Source organism: Penicillium digitatum, chromosome 1 (assembly GCF_016767815.1).
Source record: "Penicillium digitatum chromosome 1, complete sequence".
NCBI lineage: Eukaryota > Fungi > Ascomycota > Eurotiomycetes > Eurotiales > Aspergillaceae > Penicillium > Penicillium digitatum.
In genome coordinates, this window is record NC_089384.1 from 4,514,272 (window position 1) to 4,537,201 (window position 22,930).

The 22,930-nt window shown below is 48.2% G+C and overlaps 10 protein-coding genes across 10 annotated transcripts; 6 read left to right on the forward strand and 4 right to left on the reverse strand.

Moving 5' to 3' along the window:
• Positions 1–189: 189 nt before the first annotated feature.
• Pdw03_3891 (F-box protein) lies at positions 190–1,443 on the reverse strand (the record flags this gene model as incomplete). Its single annotated transcript, XM_014676231.2, has 2 exons — positions 190–964; positions 1,025–1,443. 2 exons carry the CDS (start codon positions 1,441–1,443, stop codon positions 190–192), a joined length of 1,194 nt encoding a protein of 397 aa, XP_014531717.2.
• Positions 1,444–2,125: 682 nt separating this feature from the next.
• Pdw03_3892 (Transcription initiation factor IIF alpha subunit TFIIF-alpha) lies at positions 2,126–3,598 on the forward strand (the record flags this gene model as incomplete). The annotated part of the gene is made up of 2 exons (XM_066100622.1): positions 2,126–2,322; positions 2,437–3,598. The coding sequence occupies 2 exons, from the start codon at positions 2,126–2,128 to the stop codon at positions 3,596–3,598; spliced, it is 1,359 nt and encodes a 452-aa protein (XP_065956022.1).
• A 212-nt stretch (positions 3,599–3,810) lies between these two features.
• Pdw03_3893 (SNARE complex subunit (Vam7), putative) lies at positions 3,811–5,016 on the forward strand (the record flags this gene model as incomplete). Its single annotated transcript, XM_014676229.1, has 2 exons — positions 3,811–4,898; positions 4,965–5,016. 2 exons carry the CDS (start codon positions 3,811–3,813, stop codon positions 5,014–5,016), a joined length of 1,140 nt encoding a protein of 379 aa, XP_014531715.1.
• Positions 5,017–7,204: 2,188 nt separating this feature from the next.
• Pdw03_3894 (uncharacterized protein) lies at positions 7,205–8,498 on the reverse strand (the record flags this gene model as incomplete). The annotated part of the gene is made up of 7 exons (XM_014676228.2): positions 7,205–7,547; positions 7,606–8,078; positions 8,128–8,195; positions 8,246–8,282; positions 8,339–8,358; positions 8,416–8,435; positions 8,488–8,498. 7 exons carry the CDS (start codon positions 8,496–8,498, stop codon positions 7,205–7,207), a joined length of 972 nt encoding a protein of 323 aa, XP_014531714.2.
• Positions 8,499–9,533: 1,035 nt separating this feature from the next.
• Positions 9,534–10,614, reverse strand: Pdw03_3895 (putative cyclase; the record flags this gene model as incomplete). Its single annotated transcript, XM_066100623.1, has 5 exons — positions 9,534–9,667; positions 9,732–9,801; positions 9,900–10,048; positions 10,103–10,297; positions 10,518–10,614. The coding sequence occupies 5 exons, from the start codon at positions 10,612–10,614 to the stop codon at positions 9,534–9,536; spliced, it is 645 nt and encodes a 214-aa protein (XP_065956023.1).
• A 1,924-nt stretch (positions 10,615–12,538) lies between these two features.
• Pdw03_3896 (MFS sugar transporter, putative) lies at positions 12,539–14,133 on the forward strand (the record flags this gene model as incomplete). The annotated part of the gene is made up of 8 exons (XM_014676227.1): positions 12,539–12,543; positions 12,594–13,041; positions 13,109–13,141; positions 13,194–13,281; positions 13,336–13,534; positions 13,589–13,689; positions 13,740–13,838; positions 13,898–14,133. The coding sequence occupies 8 exons, from the start codon at positions 12,539–12,541 to the stop codon at positions 14,131–14,133; spliced, it is 1,209 nt and encodes a 402-aa protein (XP_014531713.1).
• A 256-nt stretch (positions 14,134–14,389) lies between these two features.
• On the forward strand, positions 14,390–15,264 carry Pdw03_3897 (Acyl-CoA N-acyltransferase; the record flags this gene model as incomplete). Its single annotated transcript, XM_014676226.1, has 4 exons — positions 14,390–14,554; positions 14,636–14,674; positions 14,722–15,066; positions 15,121–15,264. 4 exons carry the CDS (start codon positions 14,390–14,392, stop codon positions 15,262–15,264), a joined length of 693 nt encoding a protein of 230 aa, XP_014531712.1.
• A 559-nt stretch (positions 15,265–15,823) lies between these two features.
• Pdw03_3898 (NAD(P)-binding domain) lies at positions 15,824–16,741 on the forward strand (the record flags this gene model as incomplete). The annotated part of the gene is made up of 1 exon (XM_014676225.1): positions 15,824–16,741. One exon carries the CDS (start codon positions 15,824–15,826, stop codon positions 16,739–16,741), a length of 918 nt encoding a protein of 305 aa, XP_014531711.1.
• Positions 16,742–17,291: 550 nt separating this feature from the next.
• On the forward strand, positions 17,292–19,392 carry Pdw03_3899 (Zn(2)-C6 fungal-type DNA-binding domain; the record flags this gene model as incomplete). Its single annotated transcript, XM_014676224.2, has 5 exons — positions 17,292–17,368; positions 17,420–18,144; positions 18,204–18,627; positions 18,692–18,974; positions 19,030–19,392. The coding sequence occupies 5 exons, from the start codon at positions 17,292–17,294 to the stop codon at positions 19,390–19,392; spliced, it is 1,872 nt and encodes a 623-aa protein (XP_014531710.2).
• Positions 19,393–19,509: 117 nt separating this feature from the next.
• Positions 19,510–20,160, reverse strand: Pdw03_3900 (uncharacterized protein; the record flags this gene model as incomplete). The annotated part of the gene is made up of 3 exons (XM_066100624.1): positions 19,510–19,693; positions 19,744–19,920; positions 20,069–20,160. 3 exons carry the CDS (start codon positions 20,158–20,160, stop codon positions 19,510–19,512), a joined length of 453 nt encoding a protein of 150 aa, XP_065956024.1.
• Between the last annotated feature and the right edge of the window lie 2,770 nt (positions 20,161–22,930).

Genomic DNA, 22,930 nt, shown 5'->3' on the forward strand with positions numbered 1-22,930 from the left:
GAACATGAATCTTCCGGTTCAACTAGTGCTGTCGCTTCATCAAGTCTGTTTTACAGGTTGTGACAGGTTGTGTTATATCATATCACCCAGAAAATAGCTGCTGCGGGGGTAACATAATTCACAAAATGCCGAAGTAAACAGAGAATCGTCCTCGGTTGTATACAAAATTGCATAAGAATGCATGAACTCTTAATTTGGCACCTTATCCATGACAACGAGACCCAAGTCAAAAAGAGAATCAAGTTCCTCCTCAGGACACTTATCAATATTCTTCCACACCCACTTGTCAATTTTGGCATGTGATGCTTCCGGTATTACCTCCAGACAGCCAGGGCTGATACCAAGATAGCATACTCGAGAGAGGTTCATTTTCAAGGCCTTGCAAATATCATCGGGATCAATCTCCGTAGCAAAATTATCAAAATCTGAATCCGTGAGCTCTAGCTCACGGATGGAAATTGGAGAATCCATTGGATCAAAGGCAGGAAGAATGAGTAAATCGTAAAGCAGATCAACGGGTATCCGAAGAGACTTCAAAGCAACAAGTGCCGATAAGATATCGGACGGACCCTCCTCAAACATCTTGCGGTTCAAACGGTGAATGGTCAATCGAGTAAGTGTGTTGCATAGCTGCTCATTCAAAAGGATCTTTTCCAGGACGGAAGTGTCCAGACCCTCGCAGCCAAAAAATGTCAACCCTATCAACTTGGGGGGCCACCTGAATGAAGACATTTTCTCGATGTCAAATTGCCCGCCAACCTGGAGATGCTCTATGTTGGGTGGCCAATCTTCACTAGAACCGTCATCCGTTATGAACGTTGAAGATGAAAGCTGGAGTAATTTCAGTTTGTCGAGGCTGCTGATGGCTTTCTTGATAGCCGAAAGAGGAATTGGCTCAGCTACCAAGCTAAGGCAAAGATAGGTAAGCTCCTTGCATTTTGCTAAGGGCGCAAGGCTATTTATTCTACAGAGAGAAATTAGCTTACGGCCTGATGGTATGTTGTGATATCCAATGTTAACTCACGCAAAAGAGACCCTCGGAGCAATGAAAGTCTTGAGGTTCTTTTTCACTTGACCTAGGAGCCGTGCCGTCAGACTATTGGAGCTGTGATGTACCAATGCTCCGAGGTTCAGGTCCTTAACGAACGAGCCCAGATTCACTTTACGTTCTCGGGAGCGGATTGGTGGGCACACAGTGTTGGTGAAAAGCAAGAAGCTATTTCCTTCATCAAGTTGAGGTCGGGAGTATAGATATTCAATGCCAGCAGAGTACCACTGGCGAGAGACAAAACAGAACCTTTGAAGCGTGACTTGGGAAATGCGAAGATCAGGACTGTTCGACCCATATTGAATGTGTTCGGCGATCAGTGTTAAGACCTCTGTAGGTAGGTGAACATATCGGCGAGAAGTCAAGACTTCGGAGGAATCGACCAGCCTTGGCATTTTGCAAGTTGAACAAACAACGGGGTTTCAAATATGCATCGTAAACCGAGTTGCCAGTGTGTCTGAAATTTTGTGTATGGTATCTCGTGACAATCAGGGATGAAGATGGCGACAAAGAGGCAACAGAGAGACCGAACCGCTTCCGAGAGAGGCAAAGACACAGGTCATCTCAAGTGAAGCGGGATTGTCAGGTCAATTTCCTTCACTCGATTGAGGAACAGAGTAGAAAGAACTGCCAATTGAGACTAGTAGAAAAAGGCGGAAGGAGATGGTGTGGTGAGTAAGTGATAAAAAAGACATGAGGGGCGGATTGAGAATCAACAATTGAAGATGCAAGTGAAGATAGGCCGATGACGATCCTTATCTTTTTTTTTCTGGCAGAAATAGGCCCCCGCCCTCGATAAACAATCTGGATCACACCGCCTTTTATTTCCTCATGCACATGCACATTTTAATGTTGGACTTAAGATTATGATAGCTGAGTAAAACTGGAATCATTTTTCTCGGAAGATTAAAATCAATATCGATTGTCCTAGGAGTCTTTTTTCATGTTGAGAAAATAGGTGGTCAATTCCGTATTTGTCGTAAGAACTAGAAGCCGGTCTGCAGACTGGCCCAAGCTCCTTCGATTCTACAGGGCTACCACCTTCACACAACTATGCCCAACAAGAGAAAAGCCACCATGTCGCCCCCCTTCTTGAAACGTCCTCGGATATCTTATGACGAAGAAGATGTCGAATTTTCGACGGCATCTCATGAGCGTCCCCGTCATAATCCTCTCTATGGCCAGAAGAGCGCATTCCCCGGGTTGGATGATGGAGGCGATGAATTGCTGTACGACGATCCGGAGGATGGATTGGAATATCTACGCATGGTTCGGTATGTCTAACTTTGGATCGAAAGAGCTTCTCCTTTGCCCCTTGAATGACGCCGAGACTTTCCCAGTTCTCCGCCTGTCTTAATTCAAATTTAAACTAATTTTTTGCTTGATAGATCCGAAGCTAACTCATTACCAATCCTTTTTTCTGCGCCTACTGAGACCACAGACCCTTCAAATCAATCTTCGGACAGACAACGTGATCTGAAGCAACTTGAACCAAATAACCCTCTGCCAGCAGGCTTTTACGAGGACGAAGCCTATATTGCTCCTGCGAAGGATGTCAACGAAATCAAGGCCGCAAATTCCCCTTCAAAACTCGATGAACTCTATTCCGATGCGCAAAAATCCTACAACAATCTTCTCCGACATCGATTCCTCCTCTTGCGATCGACCCTACGATGCAGCCCACCCGCTGGTGCCATCAGCACCCTTGACAATGACCACCCTATCAGTCTCCCCCGAAAGGCTGGATCTGCGCACAAAATATGGCGCCGGCTTTTAGTTACTGTCGAACCGCGCATGGTTCAACTGGCAAGCATGGACATGGACAGCGTGTTAGAAGTGCTAGAAATACTAGCACGGATGATGTCTGATGTTGTGCGAGGCGACGACACCCAGCGCGTACGGCGCATTGGTGCTTGGGCTTGGGGCTTGTTGGGGAAGTGCCGCGAGGTGGGGCAGCTTTCTACCCGAGAGGTGGGAGTTGTTCGAAATATGGGCAAACGAGCCGCGACAATTTTGCGCAAGGTGCAAGAGCTAGAGAAGGACGAATATGAGGAGGAGGGGGGGGAGGGGGAGGAGGAAGAGGAGTCTGAAGATTCCGTAGTAGATCCATCAAAGAAGGAAGCTCAGCAGAGCAATCTCGTCGATGATGAGAAAGATACCACGGAAGAAGTTCAGCAAGGATCTACAGTCCAGGATGAGGACGCGACCAAGCAAGAAACTCAGCCGGAACCTACAGTTCAAAGTGAGGAGGAAACCAAGCAAGCAGAATTGCCGGAGATTGCAGAAGCACAAGACTCTAGCATGTCTGATGCATCGCTTGAAGAATCCAACTTGGAGGTAGCCAAGGCGCGCTTGCAGGCTCGACTGCAGGACAATTCCGACTCCGTGGAGATCCCTGCTAGCTGCGAAGAAGAAGAAGCAGAAGAAGAAGAAGAAGATGACGATAATTGGTCGATACAAACCCATGCCCTGCTCGACATGATCATTACGGTTGTCGGTGAGTTCTTCGGCCAGCGGGATCTGTTGCAGGAGCGAGAGGTCTGGGGTTAGATGTATTTGATTTGCATGTATGAGATACCCATTGTCGTTAAAAAAATTAATTCCGTGTTACAACGTGCCAATATCTTGTGTTCTATACGTAGTGCCTGATCATAAGACATTCGGGTCCTACTGGGCTAGTCTAACTAAGCTTTCCTAGGTAAGCGGCCCCAGTGACCTCAACTCTTTCTTTTCGACACCTTTTTCTTCCAATTCTAATCAAAATGGCTCCAACCGTTGAGATAGCGATCCCGAATACCACCCTCTCAAACACATCCCCGCCATACGCTCTCTACCACATCACCCTCCGCCTCCCGCTCCGCTCCTTCACGGTCCCCAAACGGTACTCGGACTTTGCAACTTTCCACAACACCCTTATCTCCCAAACGAATGCCCTTCCACCAGCTCCCTTGCCTTCAAAAAACTGGTTTTCGAAAACAGCCTCGAATGATCGATTACGTGAAGACCGCCGCCGCGGTCTAGAGGAGTACCTTCGCGCAATCAACGAGTCCGAAGATGGGCGCTGGCGCACCTCGCCCGCGTGGCGTGCATTCCTTAACCTCCCCACCGCAGTCACATCAGCGGGCACCCGAGATATAAACACTTCCGCCCGACTCCACGCCGCAATCACAGATCCAGCTGCTACAAACGCACCGATCACAGACCCGACGCTATGGCTCGACTACTACCGCGACATGAAAAACCACCTCCATGATGCACGACTACAACTATCTCGCAGAGACCAGGAGACGACTCCACAGAAGCAACACGAGAGCTCTGCACAGGCGAAGGGCAGTCTTACCCGTGCGGGAACAATGATCACCACTCTAGACGATGGACTGAAAAATCTAGGACGCGGAGAGCAGAGCTCCCAGTCACAGTCATCGTCCATTCTCGGTGAAGGCGAGATCCGCCGAAGAAAAGATCTGCTTATCAATGCGCGCAAGGAAAAAGACGGTCTGGAGGATCTCTTGCATGCCATGGCAACTAAGAGCCGGCTTAATCATACTGTCGCATCCGTCCAAGATAAAGGGGCTTTAATCAATGCTGGGAACGCCGCTGGAGATGTGTCTAGTGGTCGCAAGACTCCGGCACGGGCTGGCAGGGTCCTCGGCAAAGAGACGGAGCGGACTCGAGAACTTGACAACGAGGGTGTGCTGCAGTTGCAGAGGCAAATGATGCAAAGTCAGGATGATAATGTGGATGAGTTGAGGAAGATCATTTTCCGGCAGAGGGAACTCGGCACGCAGATTAATGACGAGCTTGAGGTGCAGAGTGATCTACTGCGGTTAGCGGATGAGGAAGCTGACATGTTCGTCCACGCCCTTTTCTCGGTTGTTCTACTTGTTTTGGTCTACTTTACTAACGATATATCTAGATTGAAATCCAAGATTGATGTTGGAAGGAAGAGGATCGAAAAGATCTCTTGATTTTGGCCGGGCATGGTTTCCATTCTGCGTAGAGGAATTCTTCCATCTATACCTTGGTGCGGGTCCTTTCAGCATCATTCAGACCAATCTGTTTGCAGATAACACAGTGATAATGTGAACGAACCTTCTTCTACTTGCCTGGATCTCTTTTTGACCAGTAGTAATCCTCTCAAATGGGTAAAAGGTGCAGACTCCCATCCTCAGTCACTTCAATTCGGACTTGGTCGAGCCTATCCCTTCAGATTCCCCCAGGGACTTTCTTTCTGATCAATTGTCTCAAGCATAAACTTGAGCACTGCTGCACCACCCAGTCTCATACATGCTAAGAAAGGGTCGTTGTGATGACACTCTTGGCATGTCGCAACTCTGTACTGCGAATTGAATTTCCAGGGAGGATGGCCACTTGGCGTGGATTTTGATTTTAAATATCCCGGTGTTGGGACTGGGAACTAACCGTCTACTCCTGAATAGTGAGCCGGGGTGGGGCATTGGCATGCCTTTGCCACGAAAGCACTTCCGTAGTCACCATATTCAGCGAAGATATGCACCACGACCTGGTACAGGTGAGTTGTGGTACGATAACCCCGTTCCCCGAGAACAGCACCATGGATTAACAGAAGATCAAGGATTTATGGTCAGCCGTTTACGGCAACTTGGTAGAGTGCACTCCACCGACCCACATCCGGATGGGGATTCGCTCCATGTTCTAAGAGTACTTCCCCGATCTCCACGTGGCCGTTGGCAGCCGTATAAGAAAGGGTCGTCTGACAAAGAAAAGGTGAGGTTGTCAGGGATCTGCCCCGTATTCCAGGAGCAGTTTGACTGCCTCGAGGTGCCCTATTGTAGCGGCAGACATAATACATGGCACTTCAGCCGAGATATCAGCCCCTCTAGCAAGAATTCAGCCAGTCTCGTATAACTCTGACGGACTAGCAGCATAGAGAGGTGTCTCGTGTAAGTGTCTGCTTCGATCGTTGTTAGAGGCGTAGCCAGCGTCGATGAGAATTTGCACAACGGCTAGGTATCCGTTGTCTGCTGCCACGGCGAGCGATCGTCTCAGGTTGTAAGCGCAGGAGTGTGTGTGGAAGCTTCAGCATCCAGTGCTCGGCGGCTTTCACTTTAGAGCAATGCTTCGCTACCCAGACCAGGGGGACACCGTGTAATAAGCTGCTGCTGTTGTCAAAGAGGGCTGGGCTCAGCAGCAGATCGACATGGCTTGCACTCAAGAGTTGAGGCAAAGTGCTTCCTTGAGAAACTTGGCAAACCTGTATCTGATCTCAGCTGAGAGGGGTGTGTGAGAGACATGGAGGATACTATGAGGAATCAACGGGAGTGATGCCCCCCATAAGAATCCTGTCGTTTTACATCCGATCAATATACGCTAGCACCATGATGTTCTTTAAACAATTGAGTACAACAACATCGAAGAGAAAAAAAAGCTATTTTAGATGATGTTTGACAATTTGATACAATAGCTTTGCAAATGAATCTGAATGGCAGTAAAAAAAAAAGGCCTGCCCTCGATTGGATTTTGGATGTATATTCAGACTTGCATAGTGATGAGTTTACCGTAGTAACCGTAGTAAATGCATTTCAGAGCGTAATTGTGCACTGGATCAGGCTTCGAAGAGCCACTATTTAAAAAAAGAACACACTACCTGGGACAAGGAAAAGAAATGCATAAGGAAACAAATGATACATCTCAACAAAAGGGTTGAAGGTGATAATCCCTGCCACGAATAACAACCCGAGAGAATCACCTCCTACAGAGTATAGCCTGAGGATAGAATCAAATCTGCATTTAGAGACAAAGAAGACTGAATGAAGGTAGTCACGAGAATGCAGGCAAGGAAAAGTAGGTTGTCTCTAGAAAAATGGACGCTATGGATGAGAAGCTAAAAGAGAAGGATCAGGGAGCAAACGAGGGAGATTGCATCTGGTATTATACGGCGGCCTGCATCTCCAGGCAGGGGCAGCCCGAATTGATTCGGGGCCGGTTGCACTATCTCTGACGGTACGATGCATATAGTACAGGACTCGGCTTCTTCTCAACACGATACGATACGTATATTCATTCTAAACAAGCAGACGTATAACATTGTGTACATGCGAGATATTGGACCAGCTCTAGAGTTGATGGTTTCCGGGGGAGTTTTGCCATGAAACCAAAATTGGCATCGGTCTTGGGTCATAGAGGCTCCACGGAAGTCGACACATCAACAGACTGAGTCACTCCTATGCCATCAAATGCTAATTTTGGCGGACCTCGCTCACTATTACCGCGGATGATTGTCTCAATCTTCGAATTTCCCTGCAAACTGTACATGAGCACATCATCATCTGAACTGGCCATCGCCCTAGCATTCATTTGATTGTCGCTTCGGCTCCTTGTGCTCTGGTTTCGCAAGCTCATTTTGTACTTGGACTCACGGGTTGCTTTGTTGCTAGAAAATTTGTGGTAGATGCGAACGATGAGAGTCGAGAGGGAAGGGAGACAGGTGCAGATAATGCCGATAGAGACTTCTGCGTTACTAGAAATGATGACTCAGTTCGAGTGCATAGTCAAAAGATCAGGCGAGAAGAACATACCCCAGCATGTTGATTCTCATAAACGCCCGAGAAACATCCGCCGACTGTCCGGTCATGACAATTAGTGCCAACCGGACGATACTGGCCGTCACAGCCAGGCCGCCCGCCCCCAAAATCACCATCACGCGCATCCTTTTCTTCGCAGAGACTTGCAGAGTCCACGTCAAAGGAAATGGCAAGAGGAGAATGATCACGTCACTGAATACACTGACGACGGCATCAGTCAAGATAATCGACGTCTGGTCTAAACATATGCCATCAATCCTCTGGTCCCAAAATTTGGCGATGGGGCTGCAGATTCGTATCTTGACAATGACAGCGGGGATGGAGTAGGCCAGCATGAGACCCATAAAGATCTTAATAAATCGGACGCATTTTTGGAAGTGGTTGAAAACACGAGTCATGATCCAGAGGAGGCACACTTTGGTGAGATAGGCTGTCGGGCCATACATGACCATCGTTACGTAGATAGTCTAGACCGTCAGAAGTGGACATGGTCGAGCGTGCAAGTGCTTTGCATACCTTTTGGAACGGGATCTTTTTCTCATCGGGGACATCCCACCAGTGTAATCCTCCTCCATAATGACCCACTGTCCTTGCCGTTAGATACAGCTTGTCGCCGGTAGAACTAGAGACATACTGAGGAGGGCAATGATTGAGTACCAGACACCGAGAACCTGTTTGAGATGTTCTGTCAGTCCACGTTGCCCTCTTTCCATGTGGTGGTCCCTACCCAGGCAACTGTACATGTCCCTAAGGGTTGTTAGTATTTCTGTGCCCTGTGCAAGTCCATAAGGAGGTTTCACCGACAATCCTCCTTCCCAAATCCGCTGAGAATAAACAATCTAGTATAAGCACGAAGACCGAAGAAGCCTGTCATACCAAGGATGCATAAGGACTGGCAGGCGTAGTTCCATCTCTGCACACTCCAATCAATGGACACACCTCCACCGCTCCGTTCTATCAACGACATAGAATACACCAAAAGTCTTTCTGTAGGGCGACAGTCACCGGGTCCAGGTTTTTCAAGGCGACCCCGACTTTAAGCCATACCATTATAGCATCTGCAGTCCAGAGCCTAGAAAATCGAATCCCTGAAAATCGGGTTCACAGATCCTGGTTTCAATTGTTAAACGGACGTGCTTTAACGAGCTGCAGTGTCGAAATCAGGCTATTGATCACCCATGATCGGCTCTTTTGAAATGGGAGAGCAAACAGAAACCGTTATCTGGGGGCTAATTCTTGATGCACGAGGTCCATGAAGGGTACAAGGGTTGATTGTTTTCTGCCGTTGTCGTTTGGCACGACAATCCAAGATATTTTAACGTTGTATCATTATCTGCCACCTATATTTCTTCGCTGTCAGAAAATGTTATAAAGTGCCGAAGTAAAGTCAGTCAAAAGCTTAGAGCAAAAGCTTGACCCGAGCATATGCACAAATGGCTCGCATCTTTCTTGAGATCGATTTTCAAAATGAAAACCAGACTTGAGATTGAGTTGGTCTATCAACCGGCAGAATCCACAGTCTACTCTTCTATTTGATCCCTTGGCAATTGCACCGTACATGATAATGACTGGTAGTGTTTGCTAAGCGACTAGTGTAGCAAAGTCTATCGTGCCGATGGGTACATACTAGTTCCTTTTCCAGTGGTACGTTCGCTCCACGCCTTCGGCCAACCTACAATGGAATTGACTACGTATTCATGGCAATTGATTGTCCCCGGGTTTAGGATTCTCTACTTTGCAGCGAAGAGAGTATGACATTTACATATTTGAAGCGGGGCGGCACCGCTCGAGTCACTAGCCGGTCAATCAGGTTCCCATGCTAGGGAATCTTGCCTAGTGCCGGCAGTAATCGGACGATTGACCGTGTGGCCAACCACTCCATGCATGTTACAGGTACGGTGGCCTCTGCAGACAAGTTGGACCTAGAAAATAGCCATCACATTTGGAGGCGGGGAAACCCCACCGGGCATGTTCAACGGCACGGATGCCACGAAAAAGCTCCACCGCTGGAGTTCTTGACAGGTGCGTGCCAGCGCCTCAAGATCGAAGAGTTCCCCTGTTGTTTGTTGGTCAATACAATGGATCTGTGCAGCTCGTAGAAAAGCGCTCCGGCAGCTTACCGATCGGCATTCCCCAACCAGCGAGCACATATTCATGGAGGAAGATGTCAGGGGATTGTGGTGGGTAGACCTGTGGGTCTGTCAGTTAATTGCCTTTGGGGGTCTAACCGTGCCAAGCGCCCAACTACCCATCCTGGGTAGTTGGGCGCTTGGCACGGTTATACGAACGAAAAGGATATCCCCCCTTTGGAACGTGATGTTGTTCTCCTCGGCATTTTCAAGAATGTCGGCAAACCGCACTTGGTGGGTCGAGAACGTAGTATATTCCATCCCTTTTTTCTCAGCCCATGTAGCGTAGTCTATCAAGACTCCACGTCCTATTGCAATGGTGTGAGATAGCATCAGGGGATTCAGATGAAGGGGATACACACCTGCAATTCCCTCTCGGGCCCAATGTTGAAGACCAATGCGATCATTTTGGCGATCATTTTGGCGATCACTTATTTCTTCACTGGTTGTTCCACCATAGAACACCCGTTCAGATTGACCGGGCACTGTCTGCGAAAAATGGCGGAGGGGGTATCGAAGAGAGTGTGTGCCATTGTTCCGTTCCTCCGTTGTTTCTGCTGGTCAGGTTATGAGCAAAGGTTATAAGGCCCGGGATGCGGCAGTAAAACTAAAATTGCGCAATAAGATACATACTTCGTAGTATGAAGCGCAAGGTCCCTTTTCTTAGGCAGGTAGGTAGGTAGATTTAATTAACGTCCGGCAGGGAGCAAGCTTTCGCTTGCTCCCGCGACCTCCCATGGGGTATTGGGACGTGCAATGCTATGGTTTCTATTATACAAAGATCCTTCTCCACAGATTGCAGTTCATGCATTCGTAAATGCGAGGGCTGAGTAGCCAGTTGGTGACGGCTGTCTCCGACGTGTGAGCCGGCCATCATGGGGGTGAGGGTCCCGGGGGGTCCAGGTGTGTGATTGGCGGGTGCCAAGAGACTTTGTTGAGGATACAAATGAGTGAGTTACCTCGTGCAGACCCGCGAGTAGAAACTTGTGAGCTCCAGTAGTTCAACAAACTGCTTGGGGTCCAGGCTGCGAAGGTAGGCGACTGCCTCTATCCTGTCGGTTGGAGGTGTCGGGGGGCGTTTTGGCCAATGTCGGAAAGACTTCTGGGTTTTGTGGCAGAGAGCGAGGTGCTCTGGTGACTTTCGGCGGCCGCATGAGCAGTCGAGTTTGGCGTCTTCGTGGTTGAACTTGCGGTGGTACCAGTCGAAGTCGCCATGCGACGAGCGGAGGGCAAGCCAGCGGTGGAGCGCTGGTCGAAAAAGAAATTGTTGTGCATCATCCATGAATCGAACACGGGCCCTTTTCTTAGGCGCCGCAGTGGATATGTGATTTGTAGACTCCATAACCCCGGAACGGATCCCCACAAGAATGACCACGCAACTGCACCCTGCCGGAGAACCTCATACACTCCGAATTCCAGGCCGCACGACATGGCTTTCGCTTGTGAGCTTATGGGCCAGTTGCTGTGCTATGAGCCTAATCCTGACACCCATCATAGGAAGGCAACACGACAGTGGTATTTCTAGGTCAATCTTCCTTCCGGTGCTCTGACAATTGCTCTCTGTGCTCGAGTTCTTTAAGCCCCCATCCATACATCGCCACCAGAATGTTGTCCAGTGAATCGAAAGCCTACATCTTATCGGATGTGGAAGGTTTATTCCAACTATTGTATTGCTGCTTCTCACGACGATGTGGGTGGCATGCAATATGATTGGGACTCGGCAACGGTGATCGGCCTCTTTGTAGTCAGACTAACAGTCACCTTCCTTGTCTTGTTTTCCTTCTGTCATTTTGGTTCTTTTGGAATCGGGAACTACGATCTTCCCGAATGGGTTCAAGACGTGCAAGGTGGAACTCCGAGAAGCGGTACTCGGGGTTTACCTTTGAACTCTCTCAAATGGCGGGAACACTGTCTGCTGATATTCTAGATAAGCTCTTAATACCATGATCTCACGCTTCAGCTGACAGTCCTCCCAAGGTCCGTGATCAGGACCATGAGCACCTAAAGTGGCGACACCTCAATCGGGAAAGTCGCAGCTGCAGCCCAAAATCCGGGTACATACAGCCACATTCAGATTCATACACGTAATCTGTACAGCATGCTGCAATGAAATCTTAGCTGGCAACTGAGCATCGCTTAACTTCTGACATGTGCCCAACTGGCAATCTCAGAATCCGGACTCAAGGGTTTTGTGCTGTGATCGGCAAGCCAGTCGTGATCTCATACCTTACGCAGCTCAGTAGGCCACAATTCCATAGAGTAACATCCCTACAAGGGCCCCCCTACATGTTGTCGGTTACAGACATGAGCTGAAATATCTTCCCCATTCATACCTGATGCTGGCTTACTTAACTGTATGCAGTGTATCTTTATGAGAGACATTAGAACGACAACAGATCAGCATGGGTAGGTTCGGGTCTCAGACAAGTTCCTATAATAGGTTGGTTATCGCTTTTGTGGCTATTGGGTCAATGGTGAGTTCGCAGGTACCTTTACGTGGCCAATCTTAACTAGGCCTACCCAAATAGACCTAATGGAAATTGCTCCTCGATTATTTCCAGTACAATCGGCCAGCCAGGATGGTATGCCTACTTCGGCCTGCCCGCTGAGGGTCAACCGGGATATGCAGCCATCACTACCCCCGTAATCTCGACAGCAAACGGTGTTTTCAGGGCAGGCGGTGCTATTGGTGCTCTTTTCATAATGTGGTCGTGTGATTTCCTTGGCCGAAAGGCAAATATCCAGTTCGGTGCCTTTTTTCACTGTTTGGGGGAGCACTCCAGGCCGGCTCTAATTCAATGGCGTATGTCCTTTTTCCTGCTTTCAAATTAGACTGGTGCTGACAGCTCTCAGCATGTTCCAGACTGGCCGCTTTATGTGCGGTCTTGGAATCGGCATCCTTGTCACCGTCTGCCCTATGTATCTCTCCGAGATGTCCAGTGCTCTGCACCGTGGCTGGTTTGTCGGCCATCATGCCATGTTTCTGGTCTTCGGATGTATGCTTTCAGGATCGGTGGGTTATGCTTGCTACTATGCAACGGGCCCTCTGGATAGGTTTGGCTGGAGATTCCCTCTCGCCTTGCAATGTCTGCCCACGATGGTGCTCCTTCTAGGATCTCCTTGGCTCCCGCGTTCACCCCGTTGGTTGATTTCGAAGGGTAAGTTCGATGAGGCGCAGCACGTCCTCGAGCGGCTCCGTGAATCACCAGATGATCCAAACAACTTGACTGCCAAGGAAGAGTTCTTCCAGACGAAAGAGCAGATTCAACTCGAGGCTGGGAGATTGGCTACCTATGGTAGCGTATGGAAAGCTGTCTTTACAAGGAAAAGCAAACCGAAAGCGAATGGCTATCGGCTTCCTTACCCAGTGGGGCGCTGAATTTGGCGGACCTTTAATCATTGTGAGTGTAGCAATGCCTAATTCAAAAACCAAATCTTTCCGACAACGACTAGAACAACTATGCCGTTCTTTTGTACAAAAACCTAGGCATGAAGGGAGGCATGCCTCTGCTTTTGAGTGCTGTATGGCTGACAACAGCTGGTGAGGTCAAACACCCAGGACTCACTATGTTCCCCGTTTGCTAACCTGGCTCAGGGCTGATCTACAATCCTCTAGGCGCCTGGCTTCATGATGAAGCCAATTCCCGACGCGGCATGTACATGATCGGCTTTATCGGCATTATCATCACTACATCGTGTCTGGCTACTCTGACCGCCCAGTATGCTGGTACAACCTACAAGGTTGGAAACGGATTTGGCATCTTCTTCATGTACCTTTATCTAGCCTTCCAGGGGTGAGCCAAGAACACAAAAAGATCGCTGAATACATTGAGCTAACATTCCAGCAGTACTTTCTGCGACACCACTATGTACCTCTATGTTTCGGAGATCTTCCCAACTGAAATCCGTCCAATTGGCATGGGCTTCTCTCTCTTCGGTCAGTTTGCCTGTAAGTGGTTCGGATCGGGGTTGTTTCCAGATTCCAATTGACATACCTAGCCACCCTCATCCTCCTGCAAACCGCCCCCATAGGCTTTGGTAATATTGGCTGGAAATACTACCTCGTCATTATTTGCTGGTCGGTATTTTTCATCCCGAGTATGTTTTCTTCTCCGTCACATCAAGAGTGGACTAGACTTCAGCTAACAAAGTTGTAGTCATATACTTCTTCTTCCCTGAGACTGCTGGTCTTACGCTAGAGGAAATTGCCAAAAACGTCGGCGAGGAGGTTGCTGTTAAACTCCCTCGCGTCACGGACGAGGAAAAAGCTCAGCTCGGCCGCCAGCTAGTCACAGATGAGAACGTTCAATCATTCGTGAGCTCTGAGCTGGATACAGAGACTAAGCCGTCGTCAACCAACGAAGCTGAGCTGAACGTGTCCAAAGCAGAATGACCATTTTGAGTGCGCTTGGCTCTTGAGCAGGGCCGGCGATGAAAAGCTTTCGGTTTATTTAGTCCCAACTTGAGGCTGTGACGTACGTTATATCGAACTGCGCTCCTTAAGCGATCGGGATTGGTTAGATTTTAGCTTTGTTGCCTAGGCAATCCACAATAACCCCAGCTTAGAAATCATCCTGAAGAGCCTCCCGAGGTAACTCTTGTCTTTAAATTTTTATACTTGCAACACTCAAGTGTGTCTTTGAACCACAATGGGCCCAAGTTTGAAAGTTCTTTTATTCCCCTGGGATCCCAATTCGGACATTCATCTGAAATGCCTCGTTTCGCAGCGAGTCGAATGCAATTGGGACCAGGGAAAAGTTGAGACAAAATGGAAAAAACAACAACTCAAAGGCGAGAAGTGTATCTACTGGATTGTGAGTTTCATCGGATGTTTGAACTGTTTTGTTGTATTAAACACAGCCATGGGTCTAAGATGCTGATATTTTGGGGGAAAGGTTTTGCCATCAGATGAGTCACAAGCGATATCGCCAAAAGTAACGACAGCAGCGCAAACCAAAGAACACAACTAACATGTGACTAGGAAAACGAAATGCTTCAAGACACAGCGACCACCATCAATGCTGTCCCACGCCAGCCAACAAAGGAAAAATTCATCCCTATTGGCCACATTTCACTGGATTCCAAGAACCCAGATGCAGAGCACATCGAGCTTGATTTGCCCGCCGTGAACATCTTCTGGATAAAGACTTTCTACATTAGACGGTCCATCCAGGGTCGTGGAATTGGGCGAGCTGCAATGGATGCGGTTGAGGCCATGGCAGTTCAAAAGCCACTACTGGCCGAGATATTGATGCTAGACACGGTTCAGAAAGATGATCAGAAGAGAGAAGAATTTGCGAATGTAACATATGGTGGTACTCCAAAGGTAAGTCTGATTGTACATCGTCATGTCCTCGGTCAAGTAACTAATTGTTTGTAGACTATAAACCAGGAATGGTATGCTCGTCGGGGCTACCAATTGATCAAGACTGTGCAGGATTATTATCAGGACCCAGATAAGAATGGGAAGGTTTGGGAAACAAGGACGGTTTTTATGAGAAAGGACATTGCAGGTGATCAGTAAGGGCAGTTCATGTCATCTCAAATGGTTCTAGAGCTTGATACAACTATCGGTTGTGCCTCTTCCAACAGGGACCATGCAGCTTGAATAAAATATATAGACAACCTTAGATAAGTATACATCCCTAAGATTTCATAGCTGTCGAATGCTGTACTATGTAATAGTGTTAAATGGAACCACGAGGACCAATGCACTTGGTTTTGACTTGCAATTTCTTCCTGTTGCTCCAACAGGTGAGTTTGCTAAGACCAATCGTCAAAAATGCAGTGAACGACTTCGGATAGTTGAAGCTGTACTCAACTGCCAAATGGCTACATTCAAAGTTGCAGAAAAGCCACCAACAAATTGGAGGCCAAGTCCTGGAATCGGACTTTGAAAGGCGGACAGAGTCAACTCCGCCCGCTTGGGATAGGGTCTCCGGAGATAATATCTAAAGCCCGAGGGTGGATGTCAAGTTGGCTCATTCCCCCTATAAATAGTCAAGTGTCCTCAGTCTGTTCAGAAGCGTTCGCCTTGTACACTTATCTGACCATAATCCGCTTTACCTGACCATCTCCCCCCAATGTCATCGGTGATCGTCTTTGGCCCCACTGGTGGGGTTGCCTCTGTCGCGGCACTCACTGCCCGAGAGCATGGAGCTAAGGTTTTCCTGGCTATGCGAGACACCCAGAAGCGAATTTCTGGATTGAGTACAAAACAAGAACAAGAAGGTGGATTTAAAAGAATTCAAGCCGATTTGACCAACCCCGACTCCGTCGCTGCAGCCGTCAAAGCATCGGGGGCAAAGCGTGCATTCACATATGTTGCTTTCGGGACCTCTGATCACATGAGAGCAGCCTTTGCGGCAATGAAGTTAGCCGGCATTGAATTTGTTGTCTTCCTCAGCAGTTACACCATCACAGGAGAGCCAAAAGATGTTGCTCCTGCTGACCTCATCCCTTACATTCATGCGCAGGTTGAGATCAGTCTCGACGAAACGTTTGGACCGGAAAACTATGTTGCTTTGAGACCCGGTGGCTTTATCACGAACTTGCTACGCTTCAAAAAGGGAATCCAAGCTGGTGAAGTGAGAATCTGGGCGCCTAGTTTCCAATTTGATTGCATCACACCCGGCGACATGGGCCGTGTGGGCGGCACGATCTTAGTACATGGCCCAAAGAATGACCAGACGAAGGTGTATTTATATGGTCCACAGGTCATCGCCCAAGGAGACGCAATTGTGGCCATTGGGAAGATCGTCGGCAAAGACGTCAAGCTTACTCTCATCAACGAGGAGGAGGCCTTGGGCCATTATATTGCGGGTGGAATTCCTAAGCCATTGGGGGAATACATGATCCGAAAGTCTGCAAGCACATCGAATGAGCTTACGGACCGCGCATGCTACCAAACTGGGGTGGAAAATGTGGAGCTGTATACGGGAAAGCCTTCAACAAAGTTCGAAGACTGGGTGGAAGCAAACAAGGGACTTTTTAGCGCCTAAATCTTAGAGGAGCTTTCTGCTTTTTTTTGCCTGGGGGAACTACATGATATACGGTGACGAGATGTGATGCGTATTGTTGTCTAGCTTTGCAAGGTTTCTGATTATCTGATATTCTGGTGGACTCACAACGAAAGTACCGCATGAAAACACAGAACTTGGTTGAATTATAGAATCAATTGCACATTTAATTCCAGGCGTTAACCAAAAAAGCGATTCAATACGACCGTGAAGCAATTTCTCATACTTCGGACTTCTAGGGTGGTACGCTAAGCCTAATTTGGGGAGGCAAACTGCTAACCATTGCGGGTATGCGGGTATCATTTTTCCCGGGGTCCCTGTCTTGAATTAATCATGTACTCTTTGCGTTGGACCTTGAGCCATGAGAAACGATGATCGGCGTTCTGCATCGCCTGCAACACGCAGAAATGGCACTTTGCAGTCGTGTGAACCATGTCGGAGATCTAAACAGCGATGTGACCATGAACGGCCGATCTGTCGCCGATGCACCGCAAAAAGAATCAGCGATAAATGTTTTTATCATCCAGCTCCGATGACTAGGCGGAGACCTTCCGATCCAGCCAAACCTACGATAGCTTCTCGTCGACTGACTAGTCAGCCAACCTCGAAGTACGCATCTCCTGCAACGGATGCTAAGCATGTACTAAAATGTAGACATAGTGCTTCTAGCCCGGGCTCAGGCTCCCTGGGGAATGGGCGTTTCTTTGCGCCATTGGAACCACCCTCGGCTCTTCCTGGATATCTTGGCTCGACAAGCTACTCTGCGATTTTAACTGAGCATCGCAATGAGATTCCGTTCGAGGCCGAAGAGAGCACAGATTCCTCTGTGGGGTTGGTGGTAGAACCCGATCGACTTCAATCCGGAGTTGATGTACTGCGGTTTTTGTACAATCTCGCAGTGTGTGATATGCTGATCGCACGATTCTATGTTCGGACATGGAGTAACATCGTACCTAAGAGGGTAATGGACGAAATTCTGCGCTCGGTGCGCGACATGTTTGACGGGTTTTCCAATGATCCAACGATGCAACTACAGGAGCTGGCGAATCAAATTTTTCAAAATACCTCCCGCCCGATGCGGACGCACAAGTCTATGTCAGTTGAGGAGTATTGTGCCTCTTTTACCGGTCGCAACCTCCGCTGGGAGGCCCTCGGGTCCATCTTCACTCTTTGCGGAATGCAATTGGTCATTACGCTAGACAACGACCCCGACATTACGCAGGGCTCAGATGACCCTCAAGCAAAAGACCGGTTACTTGAGCAGATGACTGTGATCAGTACCATATGCCTTGGTTTCTGTGACCAGACATCGTCGGCAAACGAATTACTGGCAATGCTACAATTCAATGATGTTATGTTGCGAACACAACAATATGGTGATTCCAGTAAGACTTCCCCTATTTGTGTGATCTCATTTCCTATCAATTCACTGATCATCTATTAGGCTATCAGGCATGGCGTCGATTGGGCGACCTGGTATCTACAATTTATGCAGCTGGACTACACTTAGAAACTAATGGTGCTGATAATTGCCCATTCTTTCTTCGCCAGTGGCGGATGCGCTGCTTTGTTGCTTCCTTCTATATGGACAAAATGATAGCAACATTTGTTGGGCGACCGCCACTGATGAATGGTCGATTCTGCACACTTGCTGCTCCATTGGATCTGAGCGACGAGGTCCTGGTAGCAGGTGGAGACGTCCTTAGCAAGGCTATCTCAGAGCTAAACAGCGCCGGATGGAATAGTCAAGGGAAGTTACACCCTGTAACCCCAACCCGCCTACGCTTTCAACTGGCTATCATTCGGGAAGAAACTCTTGAGGTTGTACTGGGGACTCGCGAACAACACAATCTAATCCAGAAGTCTGAGTAAGTAAATCTTCTCATCCCAGTTCTAGGTTTTCTGGGTGCTGACACGATTCTTATACAACAGAGAAATACAAGCAAAATCGCGCGCCATGTGGCAATCCACTCCGGATCAGCTTCGATATGACCGGCGATCGAACGACCATTACCATGATGGGTGGCTTACTATTGTCTATTTCTATTTGGACTATCTATATACTTGCTTTCTGCTGTATCGAGCAGTCGTCAAGCACACAAACACAGGACAAGCGGATCTCTGCGACGTGTCTCGCCGGGTGCTAGCCATCGTCATTCAGATTAATTCGTTCCGAACCCCAATGGTCGATCTAGACCGGCACTTTTCTTGGATCGTATGTTAGCCGCGTTTGCCATTCATGGGAGAGAAACTCTTACTGAGATTTGCAGGTCCTCACGTATGGTGTTCCTTCCGCCAGCGTCCTTCTTCTTGAACTCCTGCAGCAATCACATGAGCCCGGCCCACATGCCGTTCCTCTCCCACGCGCTGAACTGATTCGCAACCTCAGCGTGTTTATTTCTTTCCTATCGTGGGTCGCAGGTCCCGGTCACGGCAATTACCACACCTGCAAAGAAGCCGAGAAAAAGCTGTCTCGCATCCTTGATCAGCTACTCGACCCACAGCCTGTGCAGCAGCATGTGGTGGATGATGTCACAACAGGCCTCGACAATTTCCTCAATTGGTCGAACTACAATACGATTTGGGACTTCAACACCGATTATATGCCTCTTACCGAAGGATTTGCGCCTTAAAACCTTGATCGATCTATTATCAGGAAGATCATTGAGAGATCGTTCAGAGCCCAAAAATTTTAATCGTCTCGTCGTTATTGTATTATACCCTTCCCCCGATCGCGGGTTGGTATCTGGTCATACCATCCACAGATAATCGTTCCGCGGAGGTGTGTCGGCCACATAATAGGCCCGATGGCACAGCGGGCAGTTGAAATGGTCTCCTAAGAACCACCTTTCCAAACATTCCCGGTGGAAAACGTGCAAGCATCGCAGTTCACGAATTTCCTGCGTGCGATCTACTTGCTCCAAACAAACAGCGCTGAACAAAATGTCAGCCGCCACTCCACCAGCAAAGCAGAATACACATACCAAATGAATTCTCCATCGACGGCCTCAGATAATCCGAGGTTCCCTTTCGTGGTCGTCCACCAGTTCTCGAGCGTGCAAATTGGCGAGACCTTATCCAACTTCCGTAACCGCTCACTGGGATTTTTCCTTGATCTCCGGACTGACTGTCTGTCCCGGCGGTTGATGAGTATTGTCAGACTGGACGATACAGTTAGAATGACATGGAATAGCATGGCCAATGTAACATCTCACACCGACGGAGGAAATTTATCGGCAAGAATGAAGAGGAACAAGGAGACACAAGAGATAAGATGCAACAAGATGCCAACCATTGAGTCTCACTCACATCAAACTAAACACGATGAGTAACACCACCCCAAGTCCAATGCCTAAGACAATCGCCATATGGTTTTTCTTTAGTTTCATGTCTTCGGCCATCTGTCCGAGTCCTCGATTCTTTGTTGCACGAACGGGCAGTCAAAGTCGTGTTGACACGATGGGTATAATGGTGACCAAGGTCAAAAGTGAATTAAAAGACCGGACTCAAAGGACTCTGATCCCGTATCGCTAGTGATCACAAGCTAAATGTGGGTATCACAGCCCAGTCGCCGTATTTGGGAGTCTGATCGTAATATAACTCTAGACTAGACCTTTCTAACAGAAGAGAAAAAGAGGGGGGAAAGGCCGAAATACCAGCTAGCATCCGAGGAAGTGATTACGGAGGCAGAAGCCCGAGAATCTAAAGAATCCAAGGGAGCTATGAATTTCCAAAATGAGCACTGGGCAAGGAATATTAATTGATCTGGGGGGGGTGGTCTCCATGTCCAAGCGTCAAAGCGGGGAAGAAACATAGATCATCATACGATGAGCGAACGTTTTCCTCTAATTTGCCTATATAGGTTTAATTGGGTACTGGGCATTTCCCCGTCTCAACCCAATTGACGGTGTGAGATGGAAGGGATTGGCCTGGGCGGAATGTTGATCGGTTGGATTTGACCTCTCTACCTTCTGTTGCACGGCGATGGTGGGATTCGAGAAACTTGAAACATAAGTAGATGTCTCCCTATTATTTTTTCCTACTGCTTGTCCAGAATCGAATTTCTCTTGAGGTTAATCTACAAATTTAGAAGTTCAGATTATGTACAGATGACCTTTTAAACTCGACCAAGATTAACCTCCCCCTGTGCCACTCTTCTACTTGATTCATTGCAAGGGTAGCATTAGCTTTGATGGACACATTCTTCGAAGATTCTAACCGGTGGTATTTACTCTTTTCTGGTAGTCTAGATTCCTATTTCCCTTTCACCCCGGGACTATTGGGATCTAGAGCCAAATGCAACTAGAATTGTGGGTAGGCCACAGCTACTCCATGCTGGCTCAGGCACACTATGAACCAATGGAATTCAAGATCGATAACCGCCAGAGAGTTACCCTGGCCTAGGCTGCAGGTGCTATATGCTGCACATCGATGGCCAAGTCAGCACAAGACTTTGACCAACGACTAGTTAATAACGTGGCCAAAAGGAGAAACGTTTCTACTGCATCTGTAGGTATTGATACACAGCCGTAGCAAGGTCAATCAACCGTAGATCTTTTTGAAACTAGCCGCCATGTTAGTGACTACACGATCAATGAACCTACCTGTACGAGTCGACGAGAAGGGGACGTTTGGATGAAGATGTTGGGGTAGGAAGAGCACCTTGCATGGTCGGACGCTGGCCGTGTAACATCTGCTTGCACAGTAGGCGTCTGTCGAAGCAAGAGAGTTACCTCGGAATTGAATTCGGCTAGTTCTACTGTCTGTTCCTATTAGCAGATCTGCATGTATCTTTGGTTCAGCTACAATTTTCTCTGTCTTGTCTAGCGGTTGTATTTCCAGGGGGTTTCATGCATCTGCATCATCGTCGCATCTTGGCTTGCTCGGCGTCTACCAAAGAGCAGATCAATACTCGTGGTTTTTTAGGATGCCCATTTGGTAGACTGGACACCAAACCGATGACATGACCAGTAAAAATGCGGCCCACTGTGATCATTTAGGGGCTCTGAGCAACTCTTCGTAGTTTTACGTCGATCAAACACACTGGAATGCTCCTAGTTGGATGGCAGATTGGCGAAGTGGTCTATAGTTGGTCAATCTTGGACCACATTAGGAATCCCATTACTGCTGTCGAAAGCGTCGGCCCTTTTTTTCTTCTTTCTTCCAAGAGGCGAGAGATTTGCAAAAAAGAAAGAAAAAAAAAAGTAGGATGCAAAACAAGTTCAGAATAGATGTGAGGCTGAATGTAGCTACCTAGGGAGGTACCTGTGTGTAGGGTAGTGAAGAAAAACACGATCATTGGAACTGAACCGCGGGTGAGGTCATCTCCGAACTTGACCCGAAGTTTCATTCTCCGAGGGCAAAGGGTTGGAATGATTACGCTCTGATGCGATATCATTCCAAACGGCAACTGTTGTCAAGTTGCACGTTGGCCCTCTTTGAAGTGCTATTGCTTCTCTGAGTTGGGGACCCCACTGCGCACTCGAGGCCGCTGCCGTTGGAACGCCATACATGTCCATTTGTTGTCCCTCTTAGAACACAAGAGAGACGGTATCTCTTGTGACTCACAGATCAACATCCCTTCGCAACCAAAATCTTTCGAGAGAGATCACATTCCACCCACGTGCGTGTCTGCCTCGTGGGGTCACGTGATGGCGCGTCCCCCCGCGTTGGGCACTCACGGGGAGATCGGATGGAAGAAGGCAAATGGCAAGGTTTCACCCTCTGTGGTCTAATCTGAGCTGGAGGATTTCGAACATGTATCGAACGCGAGGGCACGCTTCGTGCTTCCTGCAGATAACTGTCTAGGCTATTGCAACATACCCAAATGTGGGCCCAAATCACCCCAGCACGCGTCAATCTAGACAAATACAAAAATAGCATTCAGGGGACTCGAGTAGAGACATAATTTGAGACTTTGAAAAGAAGAAGATCTCAAATCAGAGAAGGGTGCAAGTCCTAAGTACCTCGGGAGAGCACTTTGTTACTAGCGCGGGCCACGTTCTTTCTACTCCGCGTCCACACCGCGACGCGATTTGATACCGTTTCTGCATGCCAGCCTCACGGCTTTATCATCTCCTGTCTCTGGTCATTTTTCAAATTTTGGATCGGGTGATTTGGTGTTCGTGTCTCTTTCTCTGTACCCTCCCAGCCCCTCCATGCTCTCTTAGG